This window comes from Cottoperca gobio, chromosome 17 (genome assembly GCF_900634415.1).
Source record: "Cottoperca gobio chromosome 17, fCotGob3.1, whole genome shotgun sequence".
NCBI lineage: Eukaryota > Metazoa > Chordata > Actinopteri > Perciformes > Bovichtidae > Cottoperca > Cottoperca gobio.
Window position 1 is genome coordinate 11,344,047 of NC_041371.1, and position 16,579 is coordinate 11,360,625.

The following is a 16,579-nucleotide window of genomic DNA, read 5'->3' on the forward strand; positions in this document are numbered from 1 at the left end:
TTCCTACAAACAGCTGTTAAAGAATCTTTATAGACTCCCTCTTGGAATAAATAATGCTTGTACAGAAGATCGCGCCTCAACAAACAACTGTTGTCCTATAAGATCACACTGAACTTGTTTAAAATGTAAACATATAACCAATCTAGTTGGACATTTGAATTCATTTAATTTCATGGTGACACAGAATGCAGTGTAGCAAGAACATGTCGCCATGCCACGCATACATAATGAGCAACCTCATGTTCTACTGAAATAACCTTCTCTCGCCTTTTGTTTTGGAAAGAGCCTTTTTTATTTATATCTTTTGAAGGATTCACAATTGGATCGTCATTTTTAAAATAAACAAATTATAATCTTCACAAAAATATTCTATCCTTTACATTTTTTGAGATTTTTGTAGAAGTGCTACACAAATTAAAACACACAGATAACACCAATAGTTCACAACAGGGTGTTTGCAAATTCCATGACTCAGTTCTCTGAACATGCAAACAAATAAGCTCAGCACGACCGAGAGCTTTGACAGATAAAACTGGTCCTTTTGAGGAGCTGTGTCACAAAAAAATGAAGGTTAACACTGTATAAGGAAACGCTCTGGTCACTGCAGGTGTTCACTCTCCTGCTACTCTATATACATTTCTGCAGAGATGGAACATTGAAGCCATTTGCACGCATTTGTCAACCCACAAAAAAACAAACTTGTTGAGGCTTTCCTAACAATGTGGAATAGAAATCCAGAGCCAAACAGAGGCTTTCTAAAGAGAAACGCTATTGTGCACTTTTGTTATAGCCCTCATTAGTTTGATCCTGATGTCTCAGTCTAAGGCAACTTTCCTTTCAAAGGAAATCAGGGTTTGAATGTCTCTTGTCAAGAAGACATCACAGTGATGGGGAACAGATTTTGTTATACAATCTGAATATCTAAAATGTGTCAGATTTCTTGGCTTGCCCATTGCGTGTAGGCTTACAAGGTCCAGGTGGAGGTTAACTTATGTTCAACATGAAATTCAATTTGTCATATCAGACATTAAAAATAAGGATTAAATACTGTGAATTACACATGTTCACATTTGTAAAACATTCCTGTGTGGAGTTCCACTGTAAATTCTAATTCATAATGACAAATATCATCATTATGACACATTTCTAAGCCTAACGGTGAGGTAAGTCCCTATTCCCCTTGGATCATGACCTAAACTGCATTGCACTTTATATAAATTAATGAAAATATCATGATGAGCGTGACCTTAAAACTGACACTACAGTACCTTCAATGAAAATGTACATATGAAATTGAAAAAGAATGTGGTGAGGAACATAATATTCACAGTGTTGATGTTGTTGTAGTGACAGATGTTTGTCAAACTGCAAGAAAAACACTTCCATGATCCAACATTGTACACAGTTACATATAAATGTACTGTAACATATGCACCATTGTTCATCACAAATGTATTGACGAGTAGACGAGTAGACGAGTAGTGTGTACCTGTGAAAAGAACTATAAATGCAGAGGATTTAATCTCAGGTGAGAGGATATTGCTTTGGGACCCCTGTGACCTATAATATCTTATGCCCCCAAAACAAGTTCAGCACTGAGTATGGCACACAAAATGCCAAATGTCACTACAATTGTAACTGTACATTTCACTATTGACCTTTCACATCTAATCTTAAAGTTTTCAGAACAAATCCACAATCACATTTTCCACTCCAGCCCTCTGAAATCACTGCTGACAGGTGAGTTTACTGCAAACCAGAGTAGCAGTGAGAGATAAATGTTTATGGTTTCAGACTCTTCTTTTCATAATGCCCCACTTTAAAAACAAAGACCTGTAGGAAAAAATAAACGGCACAAGAGGTAGGAATTTGAATTCCAACACCTACGATCCAAAAACACTTGGATGTTTCATTAACTTTGCATGCTAATTACCAGTTGGCTGCACAGCAAAAAAAAATAAAAGCATACTGTTCACAACCAGAAATATGGCACTACGTAAACTAGAGGAAACAATCACACTCAGCAAGCCCTCGGCCCAGAAGAATATTTACACTGGCAGTACTCCGGCCTTGGAAGAGTTTCTGCTCTGCTAGGCGACCACTTCTTCACGTGGCAGGTTGAGCCTCACCTCCCCTCCTGCTGCTGTGGAGGCTGAGTACACTGCGGTGGCGGACACAGATGAAGGACCATTGGTCTCCATGGTGAAGAGCGTGCAGGGTCCTGGTAGGGCCGCGTCCGGAGACTCCTTCTCTGGGCTGGACGCCTGGGATGATCCAGGAGAGGATGTGGGGCTGAGCTGCACGGCTGTAGTATCCTGCAGCGTGTGCTCGCTGGTCTCTATTTCAAACGCTGCCCCACCAGCCAGCTCACCGTGTCCCATCAGCCCTGCACCCCGGCCACCCACCTTGGACCTTGAGCTGTGGGGAGGGGGGAGGCGGCTGCACACGCAACAGGCCCCGAAAAAGGAAAAGGCCAAGAGCAGTAGGATAGGTCCGATGATGATCGGGGGATTGGCAGAAGGCACCAGTGTTTTGAAGGCGAAGGCTCCCACCAGGGTGATGTTGAGTCCAGCAAGCATGATGCACAGGCCACAGGCACAGCAGAGAGCCGGAGAGGGCAGGCCATGAGGGCGAGTCTTCCTCCTCGTCTTCTTTTGGGGTTCCTTTTTAGGTACAGGGGTGGCGGTGTTTCTATCAGTGATGACCATGTCTTCACCTCTCTCTCTTCCACCGTGTTATCAAATCTCTCCGCGCTTCAGTCCAAACTCTTCCAGCATGGCAATGTTTAAATAAATTCACAGCCAGGACAACATCTTTGTCTGTAAAGGACAATACATGACAGCTGTAAGACTTTCTCACAATGAAAGAAAATAAACTCTCATAAGGTCACTCCTTCACTTTGCCCTGCTACTCCTATAAATTATGCATATCATGATTAATATCTGGAATACACTGGCCACTATTTGGTACAGTTAAAGTTGGCTCTTACAGTAAAGCTGTAGTCTATGGCGACAGAATAAGCTGTTCCCATATTTGAAGGACTGCAGGGAAAAATGTACATTGAAGTTAAGACTGTTTTAAAAAACAATTTTGCTCAAATTCTATGTAAAACAATACATAAGACTTAGGAAGACAAAACACATTGAAATAAGCAATGATAGTAGAACAGTTGAAAGGTATTGATGGGATGTTAATAGGGAATTCCACTATCTATACCACAGTATAAATGAGATACATGTATTCTGTGACTCTCTACCAAAAAAAGTCACAAGTTCTGCTTAATAATTTTGATGCTTGATCAGAACGGCTATTTATTGTTATCTTGTTTTGTGAGGTGAAATGTGAGCAATGGCACTGCAGCTACTCAGCCACTATGTGAGTGTCATTTCAGTGTTTAGTTGCAATCAAATCAGCCCTTTCATTCCAGCATGCAACCATTCAAGAGCATGCAATGCAGATGAAGAGAGGGGATGTGAGGAAAGAATATCATCTTTGTTAATCACTAAATCTATGACCCTGAATATATTGCAAACAGTACGTTTAATAATAAACTAGGCTTTGCTAAACGCATGCTTATTGCAGATGTTGCATTCTTGTCAAATGAACCCGTAAAAAAATCATCTTACCCTTTATGTCGATATACTGAAGGTGTTTCCATTGTTTGATCAGTAGATTTTGACGGAGATTCCCAGTCTAATTACCAGGTGTAAATACTGAGAGGTTGAAAGGACGCATAAAAACCAAACGAGGGGTTTTCCTCCTGCTTTCGTGGCGTCACAGTCCTCAGGGCACAAGTCATGACAGCCATTCAATCACAAAAACGGGGCGATCCGACCTGATGAGGAATATAACCTCCGAGGAGAAGAGAGGAAAGATCACTTATGTGAGATTGCATTTCTTCTGAGTGAGACACACAAACGCAACACCGTGCGCATCTCCTGATGTGGACCGAGACGCACGTAGCACCTGACAGGTCATCCTGCAACGGAAATGGAGGGAAAGCGCTAAAATATGCGAGGCATCTCTCCGGTAGTCGGTGTGAAGTCGTCATATCTCATCATTACATGTATTTGATTTGCCGCGCAGAGCATCTTTTCTCTTCTGTGGACCTCTGGATGCGACTCTCAGCCTCCTCCTCACCGATCCATCCTCTAGTGTTCAACCTGTGTGTGCATGTGTGTGTGTGTGTGTGTGTGTGTGTGTGTGTGTGTAGGGGGTGATGAAGGTGAAGGCTGTTGCATCTCGCTTGTAGCTCTAGCTCACCATCTCCCCTTTATTTACTTGTTGCTAATGTTTCGAGAGGAAGACACATTTTAAATATATTTAACCTTTTTTTTTTTTATTTAATTTACACTTAATGGTGTCATACCCTTAAATACTATGGTTGTCACTTTTTATAGAGGGTTCAAAAGCTGTAACTAATGGCTAGCCTTAATTAATGGTTAATAAGTGAATGTTAAGTCATTAGTTAGAGTTGCCAGGTGGTGAAGAATTTATCTGGCTGTTGAATCATTAATAAATAAATAGGACAACAAGTGTGCAGTTATAAAAGTTTGCAAGTCATTATAAAATGGTCAAGTCACCAAATCAGCCAACAACAGGAGTTAGTAAGTCCTGTGTAATTAAATGTTTTTAAATTACTTGTAAAGTGTTCAGAAGAGATCAAACTGTCATGCGTGAGGAGGATACACATCACCTGGCAACCCAAAAGCTGCTCTTAATACGGGCTGATAAATGTTAATAAAGCATCAGTAAATTATTCATTAACCATTATTGGGTTGAGTTTGTTGCAACTTTAGAGAGGTTGCTGTATTAGAAATATAAAAGCCAATAATACCTTAAAGCCTGAGAGTAAACAACAGAAATCTTTGTAACTCAAGGTCCACTTACTAACTTATTTTTTTATTCATTGCATGTTTTATAATGTCAGTTAAAGCAGAAAATGGGACGACTTCACCTACTTCCAAGGTGCATGGAGCAGGGAAATGAACTTACCTCTTCAGTTTGTGAGCCAAAACATCCCAACACAAGGTTCCCTTGCACTCCGGTGCTTTCAACCAAAAGACCATAAACACCATATGGTTTGCATTCTAACCATCGAAATCCAATTTACCTCCATTGTGTTGTGCAATTCTAATAGATGGACACCTGCAAATCACTTTACATCAAACAAAAAACTATATGTGGCTGCTATTTTCTTAAGTAAAAAACACTGTAAAAAAAATACTCCAATACAAATTATAGTATACAAGTTCTTTTTTTTTATAGTAATGATTATTATAATAATGAATTAATCTGCTCATTATGTTTATCTCAATTAATCTATTGGTTAATTGTTTGGTTTGTAAAAATATTGAGAAATGCTGTCACAGTTACCTAGTGTGTGACACCTTCACAGTGTTAAACAATCTAAATTTGTAAAGTAAAATAATTGTAGTGGAGTAGAAAGTTCAACGTAGTGGAGAAGAAGTACAAAGTGGCCTGAGAAGAAAATAGTAAAGTTCAAGTACCTCAAATTTGAGCTTAAGTACAGTACGTGAGTGAATTTCCTTAGTTACTTTCCACCACTGTGTGGCTGGACACTCTTGGAGTAATTGGGACATTTTGGGGTTTTGTTTGTAATTTGGGTGAACTGACACTTTAAATGGTTCCCATTTCTGGTTTCAAGGTGAGTTCAGGGTGTTTCACTGCCTTTTGACAAGAGCATGCTGGGACAGAAAGCTGGGTATGGCTGGTTTTCATGCTGGCTTTTATTAAGGAGAGTTTTAATTGTCAATAACTTGAACACATTCATGTGCAATTAAGTGTTTGCTATGTGCCCTTCCGTTGTTAATCTCCACACCAAGTGATTTGAGGCCTGACAATCAAACTGCCAGTTGTCATCAAGGCCCCTGCGGAGACCTCGGGCTTCTGTGGCCGACATTATTCAGCCTCACAGCACGCCAAAGTTTTTGTCAGAGCACAGCGTTCTTCCCCACGCTACTTCCCATTCTGCCTGTGCTGACCTGAATATCAATGTTTTATGTTTCACTGCGGGGGTGCAGTTCACTGTGTGCATGCAACGGATGTAGCTGTTTGTGTCTGTCTGTACACATGTACCCCACTTTGTTATATGTTGCTCATGACAAATAAAAGCAGGGGAATTGAGACGATTCTGGTACGAGTCCCATCGTCACATAACGACCGTAATCATTTCCTAATTGGAATCTGAAACATTGTGAGATGATGAGATGAGCGGCACAAATGGGATTACTGGGCTTCATTTGCTTCAATCATTGGCAGGAAGTTTGGAAATACAATCACACTTTGATCTTTGGAGATGTTTATTAGGTCACATAAGTACAATACCGTGAGGTGATCTCAACAAGTTCAGGGGAAGTTGAATAATATTGGTCAGTCAGGTCATGTGACGACGTCATGGCAGGTCTTGATCACAAGGCGGCTGCTTAAGTTTTCGTCTGGATAAAACATCTGGCATGTCTGAAGTCCTGCAGCACACCAGAGCATTTCCTTTAGTTTGTGACAACCTTTATTACGTTCATCCCCCATATATATATATATATATATATATATATATATATATATATATATATATATATATATATATATATATATATATATAAATCGGTCCTAAGACTAAATAAAGCATTTTACATGATCTAACACAATTTATGGCCTCTTTGCATCGTAGCTGCAGCTGATGTAACCAGTAAAGAAGGCTTTCGAAGGACAATGTACATATGTACTGTATATCCAAACATTCCAAGTTTGACTGTGAAAATGAGGTGATACAGTTTGTACAGGCAGCAAAAAGGCATGTCTTATGTAAGGTGTTATGATGACTATTCTATCAACAATTTTGCTATGATGAAAAAAGAATATATTAGTGCAGCACATACAGATTAATAGAGACGAGATTCACTTTCTCATGACTTAAAGCATAAGACATAAGGCTCGTACATACTTTCCATGTTGATCAACACAATGCCCTTTGTATTAAGTGATTAATCTGTTCATTTCGGCACCTCATCACCTTTTTCTTTAAAATAAACTAGAATTACTGCCTCATGGTTGTGTGCCTCCGTCAACCAGTCAAATTGCAGTTTACAAACATGTCTGTCCAAAATGTCATCACTTCATCATTTTATCCTATTAGATATTTGTGTGAAATTGTCATAATTAACATGTGAATTCTTGAGTTACAGCCAAACGTGTTTTGTGAGGGTACAGCGACCTTTGACCACCAAAATTTAATGAATGCATCATTAATACAGAAACATTAGATAAAGCCAGGTTCAAAATCCATTTTGTTGAAATATTAGAGTCAAATGTTTTTACATAAGTAATTTTGGATATCTCTTTTTATCACTCCTAAAGCCATAAAACATTTGTTTTTTTAAATTTCGCCATGTTTTTATAAATAAAATGTTATAGAAATCAAGCTATGAATGCAATATGAACAAAGCCCTCTGGTAAACCTCCAGAATATACTGTATATAGGTATCAATAAATAAATGTCTAAAAACATACAGGTATAAATGTATAAACTAATTAATAAAATAATAATTATATGCTGAAATAAATACGGAAACAAGTAAATGCATAAATAAAAGTTGATCATTAAACAGGACTGAAAAAATAATAATATCTTAAATCTATTTTTACACTTTTGTTCACCTACTTCTATTTATTATTATTATTTTCTCTTTCCCTTTCTTCCCTTTCTTCCCTCCCCCTAACCCCTCCCCCCACTTCCCCTACTATTGTAAAGCGGCTTTGAGGTCTTGAAAAGCGCTAAATAAATTCAATTTATTATTTTTATTATTATTTTAGTATTTCTGTATCTTTAGGTTAATGAGGTAGGAGGTCCTAACCTCAGAATACAGCAAGATTCGGCTCTACTACTTCTGCCTTGATAGGGGTGCAGGCACAGCAAGGGTTTGCCGCCTTGTCGAACCTTCTCCATCGACCATGTGTGTTTGTCACACAGAAACAGGCTGTAACTAGTACTAGAAAACTAGAATTACTGCCTCAGGGTTGTATACCTCTGCCAACCAGTCAAGTTGCAGTTTACAAACATGTCTGTCATCATTTAATACTATTAGAAATGTGTGTGAAATTAACATAATTAGAATGATGAATTCTTGAGTTACGGCCAAACATGCGTTTTGTGAGGTCACAGTGACCTTGACCTTTGATTAACAACTTCTAATTAATTCATCCTTGAGTCCAAGTGGACATTTGTGCCAAAATGTAGATAATTTTACATAATGCTACTGTCACTGGCGTGGAGGCACAATAAGACTGCAGGGAGCTTCAGTTAGTATTGCACACTTTACTCACTTTTACTGTTTAAACTTCATAAATATATTATCTTATTTTTTCCCATTTTATTTTTAATTCTCAATGTATCTGCACTTATTTCTGTCTTTGTGCTGCTGCAACACCTGAATTTCCCCTCTGGGGAATGAATAAAGGTTTAACTAATCCTAATTTAGTTGCAAATGAACATAATTCCCAGGATATAATATTTGCCTCGTACCCCTCCTCTGGGTTGGTCTCAGCCATCGGTCCGCCCTCCACAAAGGTTCCCATTCGACTCTTCGAACGCTCCAGATTGAGTTGACTCTGAGTCCCTGCCGAGAGCAAAGGAGAGCACATCAACACGCTGCAACATTCAGCCAAACATTTCATGTTTCACCGGTCTGTGGCTGTCTGAGAGCCGTATCGGGCAATGAAGGCTGGCAGGTGAGAGGAAACATGATCCCAGGGGAAAAGGCACACACATACTTGGTTTTTCCCATTATGTTGTCGTCACTATTTATCCGTCTTCACCACTTAAAACTAGATAAATGAAAAGCTGTTTCTGGCACGTACAGGCAACTGCAGCTTCTAAAAACAAAGAAAACATCTCCATCTCATTTGAGTGTACGGGTGCAGTGAAATACTGGATTATATAAATGAGATAATGCCCAAACAATATAATAAAAATACTATTAAGATATGTATTTTTCATTTCCTTTTCATGCAAAAAAAACCCAGTGTGTTGATAACCACCGATTATTATGGAGAGTTACTTTAAATGTCTTCAAAATGTCTAGAATCTCTGAAATGAATTAAAAATCTAATATTCACTTATTCACGAATACATAAGATAGAATTGCCTTGCAGCGTTTGAATATGCATACATTTCATTGGAGCACTTTTCAACTTTATATATATACTATACTTGGTTTGCTGCTAAGTACTAAAACAGTATGTTATGACTTGTAATCACAGTGCATTGCATTATGATGCTAATACATTTTAATGAACTACCATAATATGAACAGGTTTACTATGTGTCACATTGGCACGGTGGCTCTTTTCTCTCACATCTCTTGATCTCATAATGTTTTCCATCTAGGTCAAGAAAAAGTGGTTATGAAAGAAGCAAACATGTTTTGGTTTTTTTTTACTTTTCAAACTGCACCCCATGAGATATTAGAGAGATGACTGATGCTCTGCAATAACTAGACACAACACCTCTCTTGCTGGTGTTAACTCTCCAGTGAGCAGACAGGTGTCAGATATGCTATCAACAAAAAAGGAACATGATCTTGACGGATCACTATCAAGTAGAAAACAGAAAAACATATCTTTGAATGTTATGATACCTGCCTTTCTGCCGAAACATTAAGGAAAAGGATGGCTCACTCACCTTCTCTTCTTAGTGTGTCTACAGGTTGATCGGGAGCAGGATTAGCAGGTGAGGGGTGCACTCGGAAGTTTCCTGCGAAGTAAAGACATTTCCAAAGCCAAAATAAGGTTTTACTTTAAATACGGTTCAAAGTATATAAATTGAATGTTCAAACAATGAATAAAAATATCAAACAACTTACCAAAAGATGGAAGAATATGGTTGATGTTCAGCCAGGCTTTTATGAAGGGATAGATAGATATGAGCAGGCCTGGAAAGCAGATAGCATGAAACTACTGTAGTGTCCTAATCACTATTGGATGAATAAATAAGAAGTAAGAGCAGATTATCTGCATTGTTAATGTGAATAGTTTTTACAATCTTGGGTTCTAAATGATAATCATTATTCTTTGACCAAAGTTTGCACTATAGTCGACTGAAACAAAAGTAGAAGTGCAGAGATATCTGCTAATCAATCTACTAACCGCATTTGCTCGAATGCCATATATTGCATGCGAGACACACCAGAAGGTATGAAAACTCTCTTCCCCTTTTTCATAGAAGTGTCCATGCTTATAGACACGACAATAAGACTCCTCGATGAAACAGCCTTCAGATTATTTTTAGTGTACCAGATACAGTGTGTGATGTTTCTTCCTGTTCAACTCAAAGTATAAAGTAATATCCGCAGGGCTTGTGTGCCTCTCAGTGGCACTCTGCTCCAATTCAACACAGTTATTGATTTCACTTATAAGCCACAAGAGCTGGCATTAAACCCTGGCTGGTCCTGAGGGTGACTGTGATGCATGCATGTGCTTAAAATGTCATGAAACTGCAGAAGGAGTGAAAAGAATCTGCCGAGGACACTCTGTTCATATTCATTAGTCAGACTATGTGTCGGAGGAGGCATGAAGGCACATAAGCCCCAAAACACATAATGAGATGCTACTTAGTTACACAATGTCTGCCAGAGTGAATATCTCAGTCAATGCTGCTAAGCACAGTTTTTGATTTGCCAAACTTTTTGCGCACATTAGAAAGAAAAATTCATTTTTGAAAGCTGATCAAATCATCATTGAGAAAACATTTGGCATTAACAATGCATGCTGACGTTGTCGTGCTCGGATCAAAAGCCTTGCCCTTAGCTCTTTCTCTTCCTCACTCCTTTATCTTGGCAGTGTAACTCCTCAGGCTGGCAGTCGGTTCCAGTTACACTGTTGTATCAAATGATCACATGGTGTGTTGGAGGAAGAATGTCACAGGCCACATGCTTTCACTTTAATATTTATTATATGGGGTTTTTGACAAACATTCCTCATTTTGAGATTTAAAAACAAATGTTTTACTTTGTCATTGTTTGGGGTCTAAGGTAAAATTATAATGATCATTGTTATTTATAAAAAATATATATATATATTTCTTATTTACCATAAAGCAATGTTACAGAAAATATGGAAACGTATAATGTTTTATGGGCTATGCACGAAAAAATATTGTTTTACTTTTGTTTTCTTGCAACTCATTTGTAAAGAAATACAGAGTAGGTTTTTCTACATTAGGGCTGCAACTATTTTCAATATCGATTAATCTGACATTTATTTTCTAAAATTAATCGATTCATTTCCATATTTGAGAGGCTAAAAACAGCATTTGGTGCCATTTTGCAAGAAGCATTACTTAAATGACTTACTCACTAAATTACTTAAACGATTAATTGAATCGAAGTAGATGCGGATTATCCTTTTGATCTACTAATCAGTTATTCCAGTAAGTGTTGCAGCTCTATCCTACATAGTGACGTAACTTGATGTTTGGCCTCAGTCATCTCCCTGTTCGAGCAAAATATTATAAAATTCAACTTTACTAATTGTAGTGCACCGTAAAAAGTGCTTTCAACACCAATCACAGATACAGATTATGTGACCATGAGGTTTTGGGGTTATTATGGAGTCTCTGAGTCTACGAGCAGAAGTAATGTGACATTTTCTATATCGGCCTCCCTAAAATTGTTATCAAGTCAAATCATAGTTAAAAGCTTTTCTTGTAAAAGTTAGGAAAAGTCATGAAGTATCAAGGTGATGTTAATTATGTTTTTAAAGTTTTTAAATGTTTACACCAGCAAATCTTCCATCAAAAGACTACAGAAAAAGATTCATGCAATCATGCAATCAAGACAACCCATGACTTTGAACTATATTACCTTTCTGTCAATAGTTCCTAAAAGGTTTCACACACTCACCAAGGCCTCCCGCTCCCAGGAAGATCCCTCCTACAGCATCAGCGTCACACTCCCTGGACACCCCAATGATGATGCAGCCCGCCACAATGCTGAGCACGGCTGAGCCCACCCGCAGCCCATGGTACTCCCCGACACTGACGGGGTTCATTCAGCAGGTGGAGGCCTTCGGGCCTTCACTGCCACTGACAAATACACTGTCATCTGCACAAGCCTCTCCCCTCCCTTACTTTCATTCTCTCTGACACAGAAACACTTTCTCTGGCGGAGCCTCCATCTCTATTCTCCGTAGTTCAAGACATCTCATGCATCTTTAAAGATGGAGCTCTGGTTTCTATCGGCACCGAAAATTAGAAAGCTTGGGTCGCTGACTCTTACATGACAGCGATACGCATGCTACAAATCTGATCACAGCCCTCTTCCTACCAGCACTGGCATCTAGTATCACGTACGCAGTGAATGGCTGGAGTGTAATTTAGGAAATATGAACAGTCAAAGGACAAACAGCTGTGTGGCATGTCTTGAGCATGGGCAGTGCATCAAGGACTCAGTGGTGTGAGTACAAGGGCAGAGCAGCACAGAGTCACAAAGAGAGAAAGGGGGATGGAGAGAGAAAGAAGGGGAGACAGTTAGAGAGACAGAGTTAGAGTATGTGCTACTTGTGAGATTTGTCTCCAAGCTTGAAGAGAATGTGTAATGAAAGGTTCAGAGAGTCCTCTACGGTGGGGGCCCGAGGCCATCCACAAAGGCCTGCAGTTGCCATAGGAATAGCATATCCATGGCAACAGAGGGAAAAAGTGGGTAAGCAGGATTAACACCGGTGATAACAAATGAACTAAATGGGGAGAGGAGAAACAGTGACACATTTCCTGTTCAGCAAGTCTACGTCCACATCTATTATTATCAATCAATGCTGATGATATGGTGTGTGTGTGTGTGTGTGTGTGTGTGTGTGTGTGTGTGTGTGTGTGTGCGTGCGTGCGTGCGTGCGTGTGCGCGTGCGCGTGTGTGTATAAACAAAAGTTTATATTCTATGTGTCAGAACTTGAAAAAGAATGTTTGTTACCTTGTTCAAAATTCAACTAAATTTTAGAGAGGTAAAACTATCCACTATTTCAAAAGAAAATAGCAAAGATGAGAGAAATGCTTGAAGAATAAACACACTTTTATAGCCAATATGTATTGTTAATCATTACCGGACCCCAACAAATCTATCTTATCTTTCTGAAGAAGGTATGGTTTTGCTAAAATTATGGAATTATGTTTGAACCGCATATCCAGTACTCTAAGATGCTCCCACTTTATTTAAGTTATTATACTGACTATGTTCTCTAATGTCTATCAGAGAGTCAAACACAACTCCCTTTAGATGTGAGTGCATAAGCTATCTGAGAAGGGAAATGTTATCATATTGAAGCAAAATCAGTTTTAGGAAAATGTCTGCGCAACTAAAAAGAAATCTGTGGCCTTGAATGGAACACAATAATATGAGATGGTAATTAAATACTTACAGACCAACACCTACAGATGTACTAAATTAGCACTACGTTTAAATCAACCTACCTTGAGCTATCAGTGTGGGAGGCTGACCAAAACCCATTACTTGTGAAGCAATATTGTATGTATTGCATATATTCCTTTTTTATATGTTAAAGGAATTGTTATTTTTCTACATTAGAATTGTGCAGTTTAGCTCCGTATTATGATGTATGCACTGACGTTATAATTTGTTGTAAACAACTTTGCAGCTGCGAAAAACGAAACGAAAAAGGTTTGCGTTGGCCGGGAATCGAACCCGGGTCAACTGCTTGGAAGGCAGCTATGCTAACCACTATACCACCAACGCGTTCATATCTTCCTAAGAGAGATGCATGATTTTTTCCATCTTTCAGATGATATGTTGTTTACACCGTGCAATGTTCTTGCTACATATAAAAAATGTTAGTGTCTCTTTCCTCACATTTAAGTAAAAACAGTGATAAGATAAGAAAGTGTGGTCAAACAGATGGAATACTTATTTTTGACATACTTTAAAAATGATTCCAGTTCTGCACATTATAGTTGTCAGTAAATGTTGTATACACATGTTGTATTTAAGCACTTGATATATTCAAATACCAAAATATGAATTGAGTTAATTATGGATTTTATTGTTAAATATTGATATAGTCCACCAGAGGGCGATGTAGGCTTTTGAAACTGTAGACACGATAGCTGTGTCTCATTTCATTTGCAACAAAGACACAGTCACTGCCAATTATAGATTGTAAACTATGCAGTTTTACGATTACCGTGCATCTCAAGAGTGCACCCTTACTTTTATAATTTGTATACACCAATCAATAACTGGTGACGTCCTCGAATAATTCTATTTATATTTTGAATTTGTATATAAATAAACAGGAATACCAAATACCGACTGATTGTAATGTATAATGCAATCAAGGTAGTAGCTCACAAAAAAGGTTGGCCAGTACGGGGATCGAACCCGCGACCTTGGCGTTATTAGCACCACGCTCTAACCAGCTGAGCTAACCGGCCAATGACAGGACCATTTCCGGTCGTATTCACATATGACAGTAGGCTATATGTGGTGATATCCATGACTGTGATCCATCCATGATATGTCTACACATTACAATCCATTAAAATTGATAATCTGCTACTTCTCATCATTTTTAAGTAATAATTATTCATATAGTGATATGTCTATTTAATGTCTACGCTGTCCATTAGCTTAGATTAGACCTCGTGGCGCAACGGTAGCGCGTCTGACTCCAGATCAGAAGGTTGCGTGTTCAAATCACGTCGGGGTCATTTCTTTTAACCTTTACTTTGTCTTTGTATTTTCTATTTTTAATACATCATACATCAACTCACATTAGCTGTAAACATTGAACTTTGAGTGATTGCCAGTTCTACTCTCAACACTGCAGTACAAAGGGGGGATGAAAGGGAGAAGCAAGCAAGAAGCAAAAACGCATGTACAATGCAAAAACAAGGGCTCGTCCGGGATTTGAACCCGGGACCTCTCGCACCCTAAGCGAGAATCATACCCCTAGACCAACGAGCCAATATGCATATGCACGTGCTGTTCGGCATCAGGAAATTGCCAAGTGCAAGAACTCTTTGTTTTATGCGACGTGTTACTAAACCTCTTTTTAAGTAGGCCTACCCACGAACACAGAACTCAATCAATGTCACCAGATCCGCAACAACTACATAACAATGTGGATTGACACACAAGTGACGATCATTCATGTTTTATTAAAACTAACAGCGCCAGAAAACCACGATATATTAAAATATAATATGGAAATTTAATAAACATTTGTGAGAAATGTACCTTGAGTTTTGTTTTTTAAACACTTAAGGGTGACATTAATGTTAAAGTTACCCTTAATTTGGCGGTCCCCAAACAGGTAGCTAATCGACGGGAGAAAGTCTTACCTAATTATTAGCATTATGTTAGCTAGCTAGCAACAGTATTGACTTCTAACGTTAGTTGGTTAACATATAATAATGAATGCATGTATTGTTAGCAAACGGTTTGTAAAAGTGTCGTTTGCTATTAGCAATATCACATACCTGAATCTATAACATTCGTTTGCTTATATATTCGTTACCACGCGAATAGGCGCGCCTACTTGATGGCTAACTTGCACCTGGCTGTTTGTTGGCACCTGAATAGGTTAGCACCTGTTGGCACTAACTGCATTTATAGCAGTAAGAGTTTAGGAACAATTCAGCAATCAGGTCAGCCGAAAGGTAAATGTATTATACTGATGCTGAAGTTACTAGACAATAATATGGTATAATTAGAGCTAGCCCACTATGCCAACTACCTAACTAATGACTTTAATAACTAATATAAATAACTAATATAACATTAACTTACCTAATGACCTGTGTTATAGCTTGGCCGACCAACATGTTGGAGGGCCAAAGGGCAGAAACTTGCTGTTTGGTTTATTCTCCCAACTCAACTCAACACAATTACCTCCAGGTCTTCATTAAGTAAAGTACAAAGCAGACTATACATCGTAGTAAAAACTATTAGGACTACTCCTGTAGGGGAATAATACAACTTTACTACAGGTTTCCTGTGTATCAAATGTTTTTGTGGTAATTTCTGGAATATGGATCATGTGAGCACAATATTACTAAAATAATAAAGTGTTAGATGTTGTCACACAATTAGCTAATAATGCAGGGCCCACCATGGGTGATATTGTGTTTTCATGATGCAAAATCCCTAATAAATTAGCTTGTAATCAAATGACTTAAAACCAATAAACATAGAGTGGGTTTTCAGAGCAGAACCATAGCTACAAGTGTTACGGACGTAACCGTGTTTCCTTACCCAATATACTGCCAAAAAAAGCCACAGAAAAGGGTTTCACATGGCAGTTTCCCATGAGGTTTCTGTTTGATGAAGCTACATGTATGACAATTACACTAGGATCATGAACATGTATCAAATCAAATCAAATCAAATGTATTTGTATAGCCCAATATCACAAATTATACATTTGTCTCAGTGTGTTTTACAGACTGTACAGGATACGACACTCTCTGTCCTTAGACCCTCGCATCGCACAAGGAAAAACTTCCTAAAAGAAACTTCATAATTAATTAATTAATTATATTGGAAGAAACCTCAG

At 38.4% G+C, this 16,579-nt stretch overlaps 2 protein-coding genes and 4 non-coding genes across 7 annotated transcripts; 1 reads left to right on the forward strand and 5 right to left on the reverse strand.

The window, feature by feature from the left end:
* Window positions 1-274: 274 nt before the first annotated feature.
* Window positions 275-4,136, reverse strand: tmem275a (transmembrane protein 275a). Its single transcript, XM_029452784.1, has 2 exons — window positions 3,627-4,136; window positions 275-2,819 (listed from the first exon to the last, which is right to left on the reverse strand). Exon 2 carries the CDS (start codon window positions 2,706-2,708, stop codon window positions 2,091-2,093), a length of 618 nt encoding a protein of 205 aa, XP_029308644.1. The 5' UTR covers window positions 2,709-2,819; window positions 3,627-4,136; the 3' UTR covers window positions 275-2,090.
* A 2,181-nt stretch (window positions 4,137-6,317) lies between these two features.
* On the reverse strand, window positions 6,318-12,343 carry kncn (kinocilin). 2 transcript variants are annotated; one of them, XM_029452788.1, is made up of 5 exons: window positions 11,919-12,343; window positions 9,882-9,917; window positions 9,701-9,772; window positions 8,543-8,636; window positions 6,318-6,488 (listed from the first exon to the last, which is right to left on the reverse strand). In XM_029452788.1, the coding sequence occupies exons 1-5, from the start codon at window positions 12,064-12,066 to the stop codon at window positions 6,416-6,418; spliced, it is 423 nt and encodes a 140-aa protein (XP_029308648.1). In that variant the 5' UTR covers window positions 12,067-12,343; the 3' UTR covers window positions 6,318-6,415. The 2 variants fall into 2 exon arrangements, with proteins under 2 accessions (XP_029308648.1, XP_029308647.1); XM_029452787.1 differs by having other exon boundaries at window positions 9,882-9,950.
* A 1,346-nt stretch (window positions 12,344-13,689) lies between these two features.
* trnag-ucc (transfer RNA glycine (anticodon UCC)) lies at window positions 13,690-13,761 on the reverse strand. The gene has a single exon. It is a non-coding gene; the product is annotated as a tRNA-Gly (tRNA).
* Window positions 13,762-14,382: 621 nt separating this feature from the next.
* On the reverse strand, window positions 14,383-14,456 carry trnai-aau (transfer RNA isoleucine (anticodon AAU)). Its single transcript has one exon. It is a non-coding gene; the product is annotated as a tRNA-Ile (tRNA).
* A 204-nt stretch (window positions 14,457-14,660) lies between these two features.
* Window positions 14,661-14,732, forward strand: trnaw-cca (transfer RNA tryptophan (anticodon CCA)). Its single transcript has one exon. It is a non-coding gene; the product is annotated as a tRNA-Trp (tRNA).
* A 184-nt stretch (window positions 14,733-14,916) lies between these two features.
* trnap-agg (transfer RNA proline (anticodon AGG)) lies at window positions 14,917-14,988 on the reverse strand. Its single transcript has one exon. It is a non-coding gene; the product is annotated as a tRNA-Pro (tRNA).
* Window positions 14,989-16,579: the final 1,591 nt, after the last annotated feature.